General features: G+C 40.0%; 1 protein-coding gene across 12 annotated transcripts in view; it reads right to left on the reverse strand.

Annotated features, from left to right (window-relative positions):
* The window catches only part of rbm47 (RNA binding motif protein 47), a 48,152-nt gene that overhangs the window by 5,325 nt on the left and 22,405 nt on the right, over positions 1–20,422 (reverse strand). For 5 of the 12 annotated variants that reach the window (XM_084715360.1, XM_084715355.1, XM_084715356.1 and 2 more), the window contains 4 exons: positions 4,084–4,942; positions 3,042–3,369; positions 2,564–2,587; positions 1,842–2,051 (listed from right to left, as the gene is read on the reverse strand). In XM_084715360.1, the coding sequence (XP_084571486.1) occupies positions 1,842–2,051; positions 2,564–2,587; positions 3,042–3,369; positions 4,084–4,911 (1,390 nt within the window). In that variant the 5' untranslated portion in view covers positions 4,912–4,942. Of the gene's footprint in view, positions 1–1,841; positions 2,052–2,563; positions 2,588–3,041; positions 3,370–4,083; positions 4,943–9,475; positions 9,589–13,306; positions 13,330–17,896; positions 18,112–20,422 lie in introns of those variants that run through there. The other 7 variants (XM_084715358.1, XM_084715361.1, XM_084715359.1 and 4 more) reach the window with 7 other exon arrangements.

Below are 20,422 nucleotides of genomic sequence, written 5' to 3' on the forward strand. Positions count from 1 at the left end.
GCACGTAAAGAGACACAAGAATGAGAGCTCGGATAATAGAGAGAATCAATCCAGACAATAAGAGTACAGCAAGAAACGGTTAAAGAGACGAGCACATACATGCACCCATGCTTTTAAACAGAAACAGGCACACTGAGATCTGGACGGAATCTATATAAGGAGTGATGGGTGCTAAAGATGGATAAACAAGACAGAAAAGGTAGAGAAAACAATTTAGGCAAGAAGGGAAAAAATAATAAATTACAGAAGTTGGCGTTGGAGTGTGATTCGGATTATGACGGGTGCTGAACTGTGGATTAACCTCAATGCTTCAACACACACACAAACATACACACATGCAGAGCGAACACAACGGCATTGTTTCAGATGGACAAAAGTCTTTTCAATCTGGTGGTGATCCTGTGATTCCACGCAGACCGGGACTAAGACCAAGGTACCCCCGAGGTTGAGGTCAAACTGTTCCAAATTTATAACATTAGTAATAACAACAAATAGTTAATTATTAAATTCATGATGAAAAGAAGAAATCTGGTAGGTTTAGTAACTTTTGTGTTTAGTAATTAACTTGAAGATTAAAGGATAATATCAGTGTGTTCATTTGTGACTTGTAGTTTGTAATTTAAATTTCTACAGTTCATTTGTGTACAGTATAAAAACATAAATTAAATTTAGAATTTGAATGATCCACCTACATACACATGAAACCGTTTTTTTCTCTTATAGTTTCTGTTTTATGTGTCTTATGTGAGATGGATTTTCCCCCTCATCTGTATCATTGTAGTGGTATCTCCTTTTCCTTACTGTCAGGAAACAAGTAAGACATAAAGAAATGTAATTATCCACCAGGAAATAATCATTTTACTGCTATATTATTTTCAGCCTGTGTTTTCCCCTGTAGACAATTTACAGGTTTCCACGTCAAAACAAAAAAACAAAATTACAGCGTGCATTGCAAAATCATGATGATCTTCTAAACTAAATAGATACAGAAGGTCCTCAACACAACGTAACACTGGTATTATCCTTTAAGTAATAAGAATAGATTGGACACAATAGAAAAGAGGACATTAATAATCTTTACTTGCGCGTTTAGTTTTGCATTTCAACTCCAATCTTGACTGAAATCATTGTCATGATTAAAAAAAGCTAAAGCAGGGAATAAAACTCACTGACTTGTTGATCAAATCAAATAACTTCATATTGCAAATAGACACAGACAATCTTTTGCTTGATATATTTTGTTTAGATACTGTCAACCACCTTTCAGTAAAAGTTTGGAATTGAGTGCAGGTGCAAACGCAGGTTATGGATGCAATGATTCCCACATAACTGTGGCCATGTTCAGACAGACAACAGCACAGTGTGAAAAAACATTATTGAAACCAATGCACTAGGGGTGCCAAAAACAATGCAACCACCCCCAAAAAAGTAGTAGTCACATTTGGCAGAAAGAATCAAATATCTCATCAACACGTGATTTTTTTTTTTTTGGCAAATCAAGGTAGATTAGCCCCTTGTGTTATTTTAACACAGTGCTGTTTTGGTCTGAACACCCGGTAAGACAAATTTCTGAAGGAAAAAGTAAAGAATGAGGAACAAAACCTGGCAGTTACTTTCTGGTCATGCTAGAAAGGACAAATATCCAGTGCCATTATTCCTCACTGTCAAGACAAAGAAAGTCCTTTTGCACCTGACCATCCAGCAGCCACCATAATCTTGATTTACAAAGACGTTCCTCAAACCACACAGGAGAGAGAGACAGAAAATTATGAGCTGGAAGGTTTAGTAAAGGTGTTTGAGATGGGCAAGGATATGGATGGATATATATCTATCTCACTGACTTGTGCCAGGTTTGATGCCAACGGGGTTGACAGAGGCAGCGAGCTCCAGACTGGGCATCAGCTCATAGGGCTTTTCGGGCTGCTTGGTCTTGCCCTCATGGTAGCGGCTGTAGATGCCACGACCAGCAGAGTAACCCCCCAGGTACGACCCCCGTGGTCCAGGGGTACGGTTACCTGCAGCAGCACGACCACGACCTCGCACAGTACCTGCTTAAAATACAATTAAAGTAATATGAGGACAGGGCTTGTTGTTTAGGGGCAACTTGTACCGAGGGTTGTATTGGTTAATGTGTAAGGCAAGATTTTATGATGGGTTTAGAAGTCCAGTCAAAGTTCCTCTCAAGATGTCAGGACTGGGGCAGTAAAAAGAGTAATTTTGCTCTAATTTTAAAGCAAACTGCCAATGAAGGGCAGTTGCTACTGAAGATTTCTCAGCAATATCTATTTGAGCACAGGATTTCTTTGGGTCTGGTTTGGCCTTTTTTCCTGATTACTATTCTGACTCTTAAATTAGATCCAGCTATGCAAGTTCATGACACTGTGAAATGGTATTCCTAGATGTTCTCAGCTTTGTCGTGATCTCTGCAATAACCCAGCATGAAATGGGAGGTGACAGCACAGCAGAAAAAGGAATGGTGTTAGAAAACGTATAGTTTGTCACATGGCAAGAAAGCTCATTGTTCATTGAAGGAATAAGTAGGAATAAGGATGTGAGAGATTACCATTGTTCTGTATCATTGGGGATCCTTTGGAGAGAAAACCAAAACACAATGATTGTTGAAAGTCAGATAGATTTTCCTGCTACCACCCAAAGACCACATATAATCAATCATCAAAGGTAATGGGATTAGCATTCATTGGTCCATCACCTTGTTTTGTCTTTGCCTTTTAACAACATCTCTGATTTTAATTCACAATCCCTCATCGAGTTAAAGATTTTTAAACCTTTTATCCAATGAAATGCACTGTCATCAAAGATTAAATCATTATTATATTAGTCATCGTGGCTTTTTATAAATCATAGCTCCTTAATGATAGGGTGTGCTGGTCATTGATCCTACATCTTTTGGGTGTCATTACAAGATCTTTAGCAGTGCATTGGCTCAGAGTTTCTGCTGCCAACAGATGGCTTTCAGAGAAACACTGTGGCTTTTGTAACTGCTCTATACTGGTACAAAAGCAGAAAGAATGAATTCTAACCTTTGACGAAATAGTCTCTGTTGGGTCCGATGAGGGTGTTGTAGGGATAACCATAGTAGGCCAACGTGTAGGGATCACACTGATACACGTAGTTCTGCTGAGAAGCCTCTGGAGTGGCAGAGGCCCCCTTGGAGGCCTTCTGGCGTGAGTACTGCTCTTTATCAACCGGCTTGGCGAGCGTCACCTCGATGCAGGACCCTTCCACCTCTGTGCCGTTGAGGTGGTCCATGGCCAGGACGGCATCATCTCTGGAGTTAAAGTGGACGAAGGCGTAGTCACGGATTTTCTTCACACGTTCAACACATCCAGGATTCCACTGGCTGAACACCTGGTTAACAGAGTGGGTGATTGGTTAAGAATGGTGGACTTGAACACTTCTTCTTGTCATTTTTTTGCAACCAGAGCATACACATTACTGACAAGAGCGTGGAGCTGGTGGGTGACATACTGTAACTTGAGCGGTGCTTAACAGGAAATAATGGCAGCCTGCCTGGTCATATAGTTTCTCATGTTACAGCTAAACAGTACACTAAAATATGTTTATGACAACATTTTAGGTGACAAATAGACAATGCAGCAACAGAATATTGATCCATATTTGATCAACACTGCCTTGTTTGACAGTTTGATTTGAGTTTCAGGAGGCTCATTTAGCAATCACAAGTACAATGATGGCTGCCTGGTCACGATCAAGTTGCTATCTTTCTTGTATTATGGCAAAAGAGTACACTAAAGCATGTCTATAAAAATATGTTAGCCAGGCACTAAAGCATACCGTGCCTTCATTAACTCATTAGGAAACTGTTTACTGAGGTAGTAAATTACGTAAATAGTAAGGTCATTTTGCAATAAGGGTACAAACAGTCAATCTGGATTCACCCCTTGCTGGCCATTAGAAAGAATGCAGGCTTAAAGCACATCTCCATTGGCTTCACTTTTCAGACTCAGAGGCTCTATCAACTATTTAATATATGATTTATGTTTTTACCAAATAAAATAATGCATAATGAAACCTCTAAACTGAATAGTCAGCCAGTCCCACCTGTCTGATTGTCTCTTCACTGGTCTCCATCATGAGATTCCTTACGTAGAGGATCTTCACAGTCTCCATAACGTCTTCATCCACATCAATCTCTGGCTCAGCCCAGTCCACTGCGATCTGGTGGCCCCAAAGCTGAATGCGTCCAGGCATCAACTTTCTGCGAGCCATGGCAGCTGCACGGTGTGATTCGTACTCTACAAAGGCAAAGCCTCGGTTCTTCATCTTGTCTGCAGCGCTGGCATAGACTATCACGTCTAGTACCCCTTCTGTCACCTTGGAGACCTCGTCCAGGATCTCCTCGCGCTTTTTGGTCTTGGGGATGCCACCGATGAAAAGACGGCAGTTGTCCACAGAAGAGCAGACCCCCAGCAGCCGCCCCGGCCGCACCTCATAGTTGTTGAGCTCGCGTACAGCGCGCTTGGCCTCATGTTTCTCTGTGTACATCACAAATGCGTACCCTCGGTTCTTCCCGTCAAAGTCCATCATGAGCCGCATCTCATAGATGCGTCCAACGGACTCAAACACTGGGACCAGCTCATCCTCATAAACGTCCCGTGGGATCTTGCCCACAAAGATTTCACACCCCCGTGGTGGAGATGCACCATTCCAGCCAGGAGGAGGGCCATATTTACGCTGACCGTTCTCCTGGACCATACTGTAACCGGTGCGCTCCATCAGGGCCACCAGTGCAGCCTCATTGGGAGCACCTGCAACTCCCTCTGGGATGTTGATCTGTCCATGAAGAGAGTGGTGAGAGGCGCTGGAGGGTTTGGATGGGGCAGCGTTATTGCTCATGGTCGATGAGGAAGCAGGATCTTCGGCTGTCATTCTGACAAAACCATCCAATCAGATCTGGGACCTGAGGAGGACAAAAAGAGATCAAATTACATTAAGTTGTATGAACCCCAGCTGCTATTCCAGAGAGAACAGGAAGCACAAGGAAGAAAATAAGAAAAACAGGGCAGAAGCCATCATTTAAAACATGTCTGTATTAAAGTTGTCACGATAACACAATTGTAAACTTCGACATAATACTAGCACAAAAAACAATGCCTCTTTTCATATCACAGCATAAAGATAAAAAAATGACTAGGCACATGGAATAGGATAATTTCTTTCTTTTTAAATAATTAAAAACCTGCACACAGTGCTGGTACAGAAAAAGTTGCTGCTGTAAGCCAAATTTCAGGCAGAGCAATAAAGACCGAACTGAAGTGAGGTCTTGAATGAGCACTTAGATCAATTATTTAAATAGCTTTGGTACTTTCGACACTATGAAATGTTAGTATCGTTTTGTGTTTCAACACATGTTGTTGAAAAATTAGATACTTTGAACAACCTTAGTCTGCACCAACAAAAATCCATAACATGGCTGCTTTGCAAGCACAATCACATGCAAGATTACCTACCTAACAACCAGTAAAAATATGGCATCTATAAATCCCCAGAGCACCTTCGCCTATCAGTGGTTTTACAACCTTGTTTTGTTGAGTTCCTCAGATCCCTCACTGACCTCTGACCCCTATCAGGGAGAATGAAGGGCTGTAAACCCTGAAACATCCAGCTCAAGGTTCACTGAGTACGACTGGGTCACATGCTCATTATGTGTGTGTGACTGTGTGTGTCAGAAGTAAGTAAGGCAAGTTGGAGTTAAGCTATATGCGGAATTCTCTGTAAAATATGACCCCGCTGACTCCATACTGTGACAAAAAGTTGTGCACATTAATCTGAACCTGCTGCACACACACACCCACCACAAGAGGGTGTTTCAACCTCTGTATTATCCTGAATGCTAAACTGTGTGTGGGTGCAGCTTTTTCTCAGTGTGTGTGGGTGGAAGTGTGTGTTTCTGTGTGTGTGCCACTTCATTAAGGACTGCAGCCCTATAAAAGGAACAGAGAACAATCAGAAATCGGCTTCCCGAGCATAAACCTCTTACTCTGTTATTTTCCAACACTGCCAGCATTCAGAACGGAAAAGTCCACAGCATTTTAAGTCCGCAAATCTCCACACTGCGTACAACACTGAGGCAACCAATCGCAGCAGACTACAAAGCAAACTGTCAGGCTCAACGTCATGTAAGCAAATAGACCAAATAAAAAAACAACTTTGTGTTAGTTAGGCTGGCAGTGTGTGTGCGCGTTTGTATGCGTCACAAGATTGCTTGGACTTTGATGGAGATAACCGAGGCAGTCAACAAAGGTAAAACACTACTAAGCCAAGCAACCATGGTAACGCACACACTCATTTGACTTGACCCAATATCTCTCTCTCCCACACACACACACACACACACACACACACACACACACACACACACACACACACACACACACACACACACACACACACACACACCTGTTCATGTGTTAGTTTCGCCCAAGGCTGGAGGGCTTAGAATTACCTGAAAGCTAGCTTGTCCATGGATGAATGAAAATTATGCAAATGTTGGCTTTAAATACTTCAAATCTCATATAAAATATAAAATGGAGATAACATACAAATCTAAATATTATTAATGCATTCATTTATTAACATAACAGCAACAAGGAATAGAGTGCGGAAGGACATGTTGATGTTTCCTCCTTCTATATTTAGCCAGTAGTTGGTTGCTGCATGTTGACATAGGTCAAGATGACATTACATTATGCAAAAACATCAATTAGGAAAGAGTTATGGAGACACCTATCATTCTGATTCTGCTCAGTGAGGATGCAGTTCCCTTTATAGTAGAAAAACCTCAAGGTCCTCAGTAAAAAACAGTAAAACAGTCCTTTTGTAGCTAATTTCTGCGTCGCTTTCCCTCAGAGTTCGACATGCCCTCCCTCTGTTCCTTCTATTGTGTGAAGTGCTAATATGACTCCATCTCTTATCAGCCTTATCTTGCCAGACTGATGACAAAGGGAGGACAATATTCACTTTGGGAGTTCTGCTCAGCGATAAAAAGAAGCTACGTGAAACTGTGAGGTCGACACTCTGTATAACATACTGATGACCCCCTTAACTGGATATTGTGTGTGTGTGTGTGTGTGTGTGAGTGTGTGTGTGTGTGTGTGTGTGTGTGTGTGTGTGTGTGTGTGTGTGTGTGTGTGTGTGTGAAAAGTGTGGTATATTCAGTGTTCAGTCTCAGCGTGGGGTGACCTACTTCCTGCTTTTTGACCACTTGGAGATATTCCGAACTTCCTCAGTGCTGACCACTGTTCTGCTGAGGCTTTCCTTTCTTACGGGAGAATCAGGAAATCACAGCAATCAGTGTGTCAGAAGTTAAGCAAGAAATCAGATGGTCTGTTATAAATCCCCTTCCTTTGTGTAATATTAAAGGGACAGTTCATCTCCAAAATATTTTTTTTTCTCTTACCTGTAGTGCTATTTATTTCTGTGTAGTTTTAGTCTGAGTTGCTGAGTTTTGGAGAAATCAGCCAAAGAGATGTCTGCCTTCTCTAAAATATATACTTGGAAAGAGCTACCTACTGCGTTAGAAAGAAAGTAGTTCCTACATGACATTGTTCACAGCAACTAACACTAATTGTGTCATGATTTCTGGAAAGAGACATTGCTGTTGAGTTTCCACGTTTTTTTTCTTTTTTTGGTGCTTTGCCATTTAGTTCTATTATATTCAAGAGAAGGCCAGCATGTTGCTCAAACTCTGTAACTCACGCCAAAACTATCTAGATGAATAAACAGCAGTACAGGTAAGAGGATATATGTAGTTTTGATTTTGGGGTGACCTGTCCCTTTAAGAAAATGAGAAAAAGTGTGGGGGAAAAAAGCGTGACGAATAGAACAACAGGCAACAAAAGAGGTGGGGAACTATTGCAACATGAAAGAGGAAATAGAGAAAATAATAAGACAAAAACAATGATCTGTTGAAAATCTGCCCATTTTTGAAAGCTCTGACCTTATATATGGCATACGTCGTCTCTTGTTTGTGTGTGTGCAAGTGTGTGTGTGAGAGAGCAAGAAACCTGAGGCAGCAACAGGTAGATGATTAACCGCGACCAACACAAATCACAACCTTTACTCACAGAGGGAATAAAGATTTACAGGTGACATCTCACTGCAAAAAATCATACAGGAGTTTAGTGGAATCAACCAACTTTTTCTTATCAACTGTTTGAGACGTTTGAGTTAAAGAAAACAAATATGGTGAAAACTTGCTGTGTGTCTCTAATGGACTTTAAGATAAGAAATGATGAAATGACTCTCCAAACTGAGAAAATGTAAATGTTATTTATGTCAGCATGTAAGGAACCAGGATTTCATAAAGAAACGTTACAACAACTTAAGTTGTAACACAACAGGAACTAGCAGCTATTAGGGAAAACATAATCTAGAGCTCAGACACAGAGTTCACCTGGTTCAAAGGTTGTGAACTCAGAGTACTCACAGGAGGAAAGAGCTGGCTTGGCCTGCACACACTGCAAAGGAAGTTAAACAGCAGGGATTTTATTGGTTAACAGTGCCAACCTGCTGGGTGGCGGTGGCGATTACCCATTACATTGTGTTTATGATTGATAGAAGCACCTGATTCTCTACGTATTAACTGCGTGTTATTGGGGCCTCAATTGTTTTATGAGCAGGGGAAAAAGCTTTTATAAACCATAAACACAGGTTGATTACTCCGGACAAATTCCATCTTTTTCCTCAAACAGACAAATGAGGCATGGCATTATTAAAGTTCCTCGGAGCTAGAAAGAGGAAGAACATTTCATTAATTTCACCGGCCTGACATTAAATCAGCACTGTTATAACGTGTTCTTCTCAGGAGCACTTGCAGATCTTGCTCAGAAGTTTGTAAGCCAACAAACCTCGCTTTGGCTCCCAATTTAGTGCAGATTATGGAGCAAAGACAAACCCAACAGTAAGGAACAATGCGCCTCTTAGTTTGCTGTTCTATCCTGAGTGACACTGATCCAGTGCGCAGAAGAAAACAGGCCTAAGGATGCCGCCATCTTAGCTGTATACACACACAGGCACACACACGTGGGCACGTGGAGGCGACCGACTCACAGCGACTACCCAGCAGCCCCTAACAACACGGTCACAAGGCAGCAGAAGGGGATCAATGAAACACCAACGCTTACAAACAGTCCAGTCCTGCTTGTTTTAACACATAACACACGGCCAAGAGATAACACAACAGCAGCTGAGTCATGCAAATACTATTCAAGCCTGCCTTCAAATTTGAGAGAAATTCGTAGAAAGACCTGATAAATAATAATCAGCCATTCAAGGTTTAAGAGTCTTAGTAAAACCAAGAGAAACAGGGGGAAGTGAGACTAAGACTAAGCAGAAATCTTGAGAAGAAGGTCACAGCAGATGGGATGTTGGTGATGGAAAAGAAAAGAGGAAGGAGAAGCAGAAAGTGATCAGATGGGAGGAGGATAGCTACCCCTGTTGCTTCACAGCACTCCGCTGCTTGGCTGCCTGCTCTGGGAGTGTTAGTCCACCTCCATGAGAGACAGGTACAGCAGGGCACTGAGCACAGAGGCCAGCCTCCTCTACACACACACACACACACACACACACACACACACACTGAGCCAAAGCCGCACAAGCATGAGAGCTGATGAGGGTGGAGCTAAAACAGGTACTTTGTGTGAGTGTGCTTGTGGGTAAAGAATTTTAGTAGGACATTTTTTTTTAGTGTGTAAAATTCACAAACATGCACAAAAGTTTAGAGGGAATTTATTTAATCGTATTTCCATTTTATGCTACTTTATACTAACAAGGTAGGAAATTTGTCTGACTGTCAGGCATAGTTACTACAGCTGTTTCTTTTCCTTATGTTATAGAAAATTGATAAGATTATTCATTAAATATTAAGGCAGAGTTGATCCAAACTTCCAAACTTTTTGGCTTGTGACTAAAAAAAGTGTGTAGCTGAGGCCCACTATCACGTTTCATAGTGGTCAGCAGTATAATCAATGAGAGATTTCTTCTCTAGACTTCACCGATGGTTTCATTTTAATAAAAAGGAAAAACTCTACAATACTTCACAAGAAAAGGAAAGATTGGAGAAAACTACAGATGTATCATCCCCCTCAGATTTATCTTTTGGCCCTTTGAAAGGGCCCCACCCCTTGAAAAGACTGGACTGAAATATCTTACAGTGTGTAAAACAGTGAAAACCAGCTCCACCTCAGATATTTTTATTATTATCATATTATATCATTATGTAGGTTGAGCAGGATAGTCTTTGCACAGACTTCTTATTTTTTGTGCATAAAAAGTAGATTTGTAGGTAAAAACCTCTCTTTCCTTTTGAGTGTGATTTACTAATTTTAAGAGTTTCAAATATCTATTTTCCATTGAAACCTACGTATTTCTTATTTCTATATTACTTTGTTTTTCAAAATGCACAAGTGTCATTTTAAAGTTACATTTACATTTTCTAGTCTTGTGTTTTGAACAAATGCAACTTAACTTAAAAAAACAGATGTTTTTTATGCCAAGGGTGTAGAATTGGTAGGGACATGTCCCAACTGAATTGTCCTTACCTATAATTTTGACCAAAATAATAATATCTCAACACGATGCAAGCCAGACTACCCCCAGATGTGGTCTGGCAGATCTGATCACACAACATTTACAGCTAGCATTAACATGTTTTTGCATATCTGGATCATGGATCCAGATACAGATCACACTGTAATACCAAGAGTAAATGGGATCTGAATTCTTCTGTCACCTCTGACACCTCTTACACTCATCAAAGCAGCTGTTGCAAAAACCTACAAATCTTCACTCTGTAATGAATAAAGACACAATAGCTGATGCTCATTGGAGAAGAGGGTGCTGATGGGAAAAGTAGTTTTTATGGGTCTAAAGGGTTTCTGCTTAGAGTTGCATAAATGGGAAAAATGGCAGGAAATGTTCAGACTGGGGTTTGAATACTTCCTCATGTTGTTGTCTTACTGTGACATTTGGAAATTCTGACTGGGAGTTAACACCACCGATTAATGTCATGTCAGCACAAGACTACAACTGTGTGTAGGCTAAGCGTGTATCTGGGCATGCGCGTGTGTTTTTTTGTACATAACAACGGTGAACATGTTCCTAGCACAGCTTAACTTAAGCAAACAACACACACCTTCCTGGGCAGTCAAGAGAGCAGATAGAGAGACGACTGAGCAAAAACAGCCAGATGACTGAGAGAACATCGCTCTCTCAGAAAGTTTCTGTCTCAAAAAAAAAACTCCCCTCAGCGCTCTAAAAAAGAGCAAAGTAAAGGGGGAGTGAGGGATGGAAAGAGCAGATGGGGTGAAAGGGAGAGAGAGATGAAAGTAACAGTGTGTGGTCAACAGTGCGCTGGAGTTTCAGCTGCTATTGAAACCATTCCCACTCCTTAACGACTGAGTAAACAGGCGAGAAGAGAGTCTATTTAGCATAAAGAGCAGGGAATGAAGGATAGACAAAAAAAGGATTAAAGCACAAATGACAGAAAGCTCTAAATGGACCAATTATAAAACTGTCACATCGATTTCCATGACATAAGATGGAGTGATTGGATATAAATCACAGCAAAAAGGTGTGTCCATGAATGTGTGTGTGTGGGTGAAAATATGTGGTGAAGGTGTGTTTATTTTTGTGGCATTTTGCGCAATCATTTGGCGTGTGTGTGTGTGTGAAAGCCAGAATGGTGCAGATTGACGGAGAACAGATCAGTAACATCAGGGCCTCAATAAGAGAAAAAAATTAACTCTCCGTCATTAGTGAGAGCCAATCAGGACTCGCGTCAGAGAGGTAAGGTTGTTCTGGTGACCGCACAGCGGGATCAGACCATCAGGCCAGCGGTTAATCGTTGAACCCCACAGGTTCAACTCGCAAGACGGCAGAAAAACATTCACTGTTTCTTGCTTCTTAATCATTGTACATGTTCACAAAATCATTCGTTAGAAAAACGAACACACCGTAACTTCACACCACACACACACGGACTGCTTCATTTAATCTTGATTTATGCATAGGGCCAAGTCAAGTCAAACTTTATCACAGTTTTCCTCAGAGGGTTTTTACAGGCCACAATGAACGACGACCTCTGTCCTCAGACACTTGATTGGGTGAGGAAAAACTGTTTGACAGATTACAGTTTACACGTGATTTTAAGTTAAAGAAAATTTAAAGGAATAAAATAAGAACTGAAGCATAAGGCTGATGTTATTTTATATTTTCACAATGTCTGTATCATGTGTATGTTAGATATTAAACAGATTTTTAAGTACTTTTACACATACTTAGGTATGCATTACACTTTAAAATCATAATTGAGTATCGAGTACAATTTAAATTAAAATTCAAACCTTTCATGTGTATTTTTCTAGCCAATAAGACAATCTGATTTGCCAGCGGGCCACTTAAAACCACAACACAGAGGGAAAAAAAACAAAATGCTGCAGGTGAGGTGAGCATGATCACTGAGCAGAACAGAGCAGGAGTTCAAACGTATACAGACTGAAGACTTAGAAAGCACCGGTTGCATTAAGCATCAACAGTTAAAAAGTAACTGACACTGAGTAGTTTTTTTTTAGAAGAATACTTTGTATTTTTTCTAACACCAGTACCTTTACTTGTAATTGAGTAATATTTCAGTAATGTAACAGTATTTGTACGTGAGTTCAGATTTTCAATCCTCTTTCCACCACTGAACTTTTCACTCACTTTGTTCAGACTGGAAATTAAACTTTACCGTCTTTCATATTTAACACTGCTGACACTGGGTTTAAGCTGAAACACATTAGAGAGTGCCTTTAAGACTGTGTTGGTTATCTCTGATATGCTCTCTCTCTCTCTCTCTCTCTCTCTCTCTCTTTCTCTCTCTCTCTCTCACACACACACACACACACTGGAATCTGCCACATGGGCAAAAACTGTGAACGAGCAGGAATAAAGTCAGCATTAAAGCCGTGCTGGTAATCAGTATCTCGGCCGGGTAGCCTGTATGACTGCCATCTATTATTACAAGTCATCCATATAAGTAAATGAGTAGCGTGTCACAAGACCAGAGGTCCTGCTGTTTATTTCTGTGGAGTGATACGACCTGTAGGAGTACACCACACTGTTTAGTCCCACACTGTGCTTTCCTGGAAGCAGCACAGAATCTAACAAACTGTTTCAGGAACAGAAAAGAAAAAAACTTCCTGCTGTGATTTTCAGTATCTCAAGCAGCTTAATTGTTTCAGGTAGTTTTCACAACTTTAAGGTCTTGAAAAAAAACACTTACATTACCCAGATCCTTGAAAATGTGAAGCAGAAAATATGAGAAAGAGGATAAAGTTTGCTGATTAGAAATATAAAGAAACAGAAAGGAGATTAATTCCCAGTGTCTCTTGCACTTTACCATTCTCAGCCGTCAGCTGCGCTAAATGACCACAACCAAGTGAAACAATGAACTTGACAGACGAGAAGTGAGAACTGCGGCTGACCCTTCAGGACACATGATGTCCTCACATCGTGGTTCATGCAGCTCAACTGTCAGCATGCTGACTACAACAGGATGAAGCATTAAGTCACACTGAAGAAAGCCGCCTCATCCCCCCCCTCACATTGTTTTTGACTGAATGTGTCACTGTGCACTGAATTACAGATATCACTGGTTCACTCCTGCGCACATATACTTGACAACAACATATTATTATTAGGGCTGTAACAAAAAAACTAACATTAATGATTCTGTTAATTTTTTTCTCATTTAACTGATCTGTAAAATGTGCATGTGAAAGAAGTTAACTTTTCTGTCAAAACCCAAACCATGATCCTTTCCTGAACCTAACCATGTAGTTTTGGTGCCTGAACAAACTGCAGTATAAATTACAATGACATTTACCCCTGCTACTGACTGAAATCTCTGTGTATGACCCATTCATCCACCACAACCTGCTCCCCACACCGACTCTGTTGCTCTTTTTACAACATCACCTGCTTCCAAAAGCCTTTCTCCCACAAAGCCCTGAAGAATAACCATAAAATGTCAAAAAAAAAACTGAAAATCATGATGTCCCAGATCCCAAACTGATGTCTTAATTTTTTCAGTGCTTACACATCAGCTACTTTCATCTCTTATTGTTTAACGGTTACTTTATCAACATTCAGTGATACACTTCCTCAGCTACTCTCAGCTCAATTTATCACACTTTCAGTTTCTCTCACTTTCACTTCAGCTGATACTTCAACTTCACTCAACACTTGAAGTGGATCTAACCAGTATTTTATCATCTAATGTATCAAATGACAGTGCGAAAGCAATGTGACAATAACGGGTTTAATGAGCATTATAGCAAGTTTCTGCTCATATTTTTTGGTGTCCACCCCACAAGCTGACTGTTTTGGTTCACTCTCATGGGGCCATTTTTTGCAACAGCAGGAGTTATTTTTGTGAAAAAGCACTAAAAAACCACTGTAAACTATCTGATCAGCATCGCACCAGATGTCTCCCTCGGAAGTTGGAGGATACAAAAAGTAAAGCTAAAAGAATGAGCCATAAAATTAATTTAATGTTGTTCCATATATGTAAATAAGCAATTGTGTGCTTGATATATCAATGTTGTGCTCACAATTTGTTTCTGCTGCCCACAAGTCACCGAATAATATCACAATATTACAATAACACTTCAACTTTACTCAGGGTTTACACTTTTACTGAAACTTAAATGTCTTCTAGCGCTTCTATTTTCACTGGAATTTATACATCTTTCTTCTGAGCCGTCAGAAAGAAAAACTTTTGCACACCTGTAGATTGACAGGTACGTAGAGGAAGACAATGGGTCAACAACATAAAAATATAATAATAATATTTAATATAATATTTTTCTTTTTAAATCTTTCAGCTGCAAAGTTTGAATAGCGACTTTGCTAGTTGAGAGAGTTGCAGACGCTTTCTGTTGCTCTGAATAACATGATTCTTGTTCAGAAGTTGAAGAACTCCATTGTAATATAATTAAAATCTCATCTACACCACATTCTCCAAAATCTGAGCCCCTTCATTTGTGTCTCTGCCTCCTGTTGCCTCCTTCTCCTCTCTACTTTTCTTCCCTTCTTTCTCTCCTCCCATCCATGTACCTGTCACCCTCATTCCTCTGGTTCACTCAAGCTCAAAGAAGAGCAGCAGCAGGGAGGGGGGGGGGGGCAAGGAGAAACGAGGAAGGTGTGGAGAGGAGGGCAAGCTGAGAAGGAGAAGAGGGTGAGCAAGGAGAAGAAATGAGTGTGTGTGTGTGTGTGTGTGTGTGTGTGTGTGTGTGTGTGTGTGGGTGTGTGTGTGTGTGTGTGTGTGTGTGTGTGTGTGTGTGTGTGTGTGTGTGTCTGTGAGCACTAGAAAGCCCTTTAAAGTGAAACTGGCCCAAAGAATTTCAGGTCAGACAGAGTGCGTAAGTGACCGCCTTCAGCCCACTCTAACTTCACCACGGAGGGATGATTCCAGTTCATTTACTCTGAGAGCCCCCCTGCCTGCTGGACCTTCACATTTGTCCACTCAAATACCCAAGCACCAGAATTTTAACCGACAAAGAGCCTGCATCCAAACTTTCATTTATAATCAGTCTCCGTCTATAGGCACTAAACAGAAAGGCTTTGAATTCAGTCTTGACAGGGATAGAAAGGTCAGCTGTGGCCGACTGTTGCCACATACGTCCCCCTCACACAGCTACATATTACTCATTACTAATCATCTGCTTTAGCTTTAGCGTTAGCTGAAAGGAGCTTTATGTCCTTAGGCAAACACATTCCTCGGGCTAATCAGCTAGCCTGTTCAAGGCCGTAGCACACATTGTTTCAGACAATTACTACTGATGGTGACAGTGTCACACACTCGTGATAAAGGCTTTAGTGGTGTGTGTAAATACCTGAAACTAATCTAAAAACTAAAATTAGGTTTGAAAAAACATTTGAGCTGACTGACATAAAAATAAAAACCAGACTATTGTGTACTTGGCAAACAAATTAAATATATTGAGACTGTAATGTCTACATGGCAGTGAGTCAGTTGCCTTCACAAAGTGCTGTGTTTGTTTTGTAATACCTGTTCTGAACTGTGTCAGAAATCTACCTAATAATACTATAATAATAATGATAATGATAGTATAGTATAATGTTTTGTTTTGTCAATTTTAATATTAATATGATAGTAAGTTAGGAAAATTCATAAATCTCCATATCTGAGAGGCTGAAAACAGCATTTTCTGTCACCTTGCTTAAAGAATTACTTTTTTTTTTAACCACCAAGTGAGTTGCCAGATTTACTTGCACAACATGGGCATAAAACTAATAAAAACTAAGCAAAAACTAAACTTAAACAAGCAAACACACTTTTGAAACTAAATTGAAAACAAAAAAGTAAAAACAAAACAAAAATAAAAAACTACTGAAGGTCTGTAAGGGGAAACCAGAGAGATGGAGAGTTAATGACATTTGGTACCCAGATATTTGCATGTAACCTCATTTTGTTTTTTCAGCATACCTCACACACTCACACTGACTGTACAGGCTTACAAAAGAGCTAACCTTCATACACACTTTTATAATCAAACACTGGCCCTCCCTGTCTACAAACACAGTTAAGACTCTCACAATGACACAACCGTAGAAACGTGTCACTGAAATAACATTTCTGTCAACACAATTGTTTTTTTTTTAACCGTAACTTTGAACATCTCTCACAAAAAAAGTGAACTAAATCATCAAAAACAGCATTTTTTCACTGCATGTGTAGCTTTGATTGCAGCTGAATGAAATTTAACACCACATCACTGGATTCTTTGTCACACCCACCCACACACACACCATACACACAGGCACACAGACACACAGACACACACACCACACACACACACACACAACAAACAATGCAGCAATGCTAATCGGGGTAAAAGTCCACATATTATATGACGAGGAACCCGGAAGTCTGTGGGTGATAATACCAGCCTCTCCATGTAGTCACTGAAGCATTTTTTATCCCCCACCTTTAACACACACACACACACGCATGGATACACACACATACAGTGCCATGCCACTCCACTGGTTCCACTGGTTTCATTGTAAGGACATCCTGATCTTCATTCCAATCACTGATTGGCTTAAGTTCCTTTGTTTTCTGTTTCCAATCATTTTGGCTCTGATTAAGCGGTGAAACAGAGACGAATGGTGAACTGTAACTAATAAAACCAACAAATGCTTCTTTTCTCTTCTATTAAACTAATAAAAGAGAAAATAAGCAACTCCAAGAGTAGAAACGCAAGAAAAATTTAAAACCCAGTGCTCTTCTCTGATATTAATGCAATATTACATTTATTCCAGTGCAGTAATTAATTATTGTTGTGTAATATTTACATCCATACTTCCGCATCTGGTGTAATAGTACATCTCTTCTCGAGCAAACTGCAGTGTATATATTTATTTATTTTTCTTATTCTAGATAACTTGCATTTTGTTTAGTATTCTACTCTACTAATTATTCTAGTTTTTCACCTATTATTTGGGTGTTTGCTTACAGGTGGTTATTTTTGTTAAAGTTAAAGTTAAAGGTAAAAAAAAAGAGGTTCCTGACTTCAAACATTGTTATATGGAGGGCTGCAGCACACTAGAAATGTTAAGGTCATCTATCATAAAGATACCTGACAATTTTGCTCACCAACAGCAAAATCAGATTTTTCTAGGCGACCTGATCAAGATTTTCAGTGGACAGAAGTGATCTTTTTAAAAAATGTTTCAATTTCAGAGTGACACAACAATAAGAAGTGATTTTAAAGCGACATAAACAAAACGTGTTTTCAGTACGAAAAGACAGAAACACTCTTGAGGGTCGATATCAACACTGTACCTGTATCCCAAACTGAGGGGCGCAGATATTGACGCGCAGGCCAAGAAGAAGAAGAAGAAGCAGCCGGTGTGTTTGCCTCTGGAGTCACTTTGCTCAGTCACACTTGTCTGAAACTCACTCTCTGTCTGTCCATTCACTCACTCTTTTGATGCTGACAGGCTGCAGCAGCGACACAGTCTCCTCGCCCGCCTGTGTGAGTGTGTGTGTTTGAGTGTGGAGGTTAGCAAAGGTGGTTTGGTGTTTACTCATTCTCAATGGCCAGAAGAGAGAGGTGGGGCCACTCAGTACAGGTAACCCCCCACCTTTTTTTTCTTTCTCCTGCAATCTCTCTCTCCTAGCTGATAAGGAATAAGAAAAAAGGGAGGGGAAGGGATAAAAGGGCAGAGGGTGTGAGTGACAACGATCAGGGAAAAGTCAGGAGTTAATGTTGGAGTGTGCAAAATGTATTTAGTAATACACACGCTCTCATTTCTAATTATCACTTCCAATAAACCAGCACAGAAACAGGTAACGGTTCATTTTTAATACTCAAACAAGACTTAGAGTCTACAGCCATGAGAGCAGCTCACTTTCTCTGCTGTAATCTCTCTCATAAATCCATAATAATGACGGTGCAATGACAGTGACAGCACTAACAGGCTGGTGTGTAGCAGGTATAATGTTTCCCACCTTCATCACGTTTTCTTAATCATCACTGAGCTAACATCATCTGAGGCTGACGGGAATCTCATTATTTTTGGAAGTATTATTATTTCATAGCAGTCCATCCAATTAGTTGTTGAGATATTTCAGTCTGGACCAAAGTGGTGGAGCAGCCAACATAACCAATCCTTATACCACAAGTGGCAACAGATCAAACCTTAAGAAGCCATGACAAGGTTAACAAAAGTTCAAAGTTCATCAGCGTTACACGATCAGTCATTTCAGCAGTCAGTGTTGTTGTTTTTTTCAGAGAACCACCATGATTCATCAAACCAAATATTAACTTTTTGTATGTCTTTAGGCTTGTTAAGTCAATAAAGACTCAAACGATTCAAACAGTTCCTAGAAAGACACTGTAAATCAGAGGAGACTAAGTAATCTCTGCCTGAGGCATTTTAGGATAAACCTGCAGAAGACCGAATTCGACAAGTTTCTCTTTGATTTTTCAGCTGGTTTTAAAGATAGTAGTATTTCATAGTATTTTATCAGTATGAGAAAGTTCCTTTGATTTTAATCTGAAGTTCAAACAAGTTTGCGTCCACAGTCTAGTTTATCCAAAAGTCCTTTACACAGAGCAGTGAGAAAGTACTCAGATACTTTACTTCAGTAAAAGCACTAATGGCAGACTCTACAGAGTAAAAGTCCTGCACTTAAGTAAAAAATATTTAAGAATAATTAGGAAAATGTCTTTAAAATATTAAAAGTACTGAAAGCAGAAAAGTACCCCCTGTGATTATTATATATTATATATTATATCATTAGATTATTATTACTGGTGCATTACTGTAAAAGCAGTATTTTACAGCTGTTGTTGGTTCAGGAGGATCTATGTTATGTAAGACTGCAATTAATGTGAGAAGATGCTGTTACAATTACCCAGAGCCCAAAGTGACACCTTAAGACTGTTTGTTTTGTCCAACCAAAAAAAAATATATCACTAACCGACAGAAATATAAAAGTTGCAGTTATTAAATACAAATAAAAAATAATTAAACTGAAGAGCAACAAATTATCACATTTTGTTATTACTTCAGTAAATGTGGGACTAAGTAGTTACATTCTACCACTGATTACACATTTATGGTTTAGCCACAACATGCAAATGGACTTCTTCTGACCGATTCTGGTGTTATAACCTGACACCAAAATGACTATGACAAAGTGCTCATAAGCTTTATGTTTTCTGGCTGCATTAAGTTTGAATTGAAAGTCACTTTGCTGGCGACACACTGATAAACACGGCTGAGATAAAGAGAACACAAACTGCACTAAAGTTGTCACATTCCAGTCATATTTGACCAGAGGGTGACAGAGAAAAGGAAGGAGGGCTGCACGCTGACAATGTGTGGAAGTGTACATAACCTTAAACAACCCTTAAACAGAACAAGAACGGGGCCTATAGACTCTTATCAGACGAATGGGGTGTCGTTCTACTCCATCACAAGTGTGTGTATATGTGTGTGCGTGTGTGTGTGTGTGTGTGTGTGTGTGTCTCTGTGTGCTATTGCCATTGTACAAGTGACACATTAACCAATGACTCTGTTAATGAAGGACATGCAATCAATGATTCTTGCCTTCTTGCCTTGGCAGCGTGCGTGCAAACACACACACACACACACACACACACACACACACACACACACACACACACACACACACACACACACACACACACACACACTCACACACATGGTACATGTAGATAGGCCGTTCAAAGTTTACAGATGAAGAAATCTATTGTCTCCTCAGGGTATAATGAGGTTGGAGTTTAAGGCTACATGCAGCCATAAACCTATTTTAAAGGAGTAAAGGAGCATGATTCAA

The sequence above is a fragment of the Lutjanus erythropterus genome, chromosome 3 (genome assembly GCF_056507025.1).
Source record: "Lutjanus erythropterus isolate fLutEry1 chromosome 3, fLutEry1.hap2, whole genome shotgun sequence".
NCBI classification, from domain to species: domain Eukaryota; kingdom Metazoa; phylum Chordata; class Actinopteri; order Lutjaniformes; family Lutjanidae; genus Lutjanus; species Lutjanus erythropterus.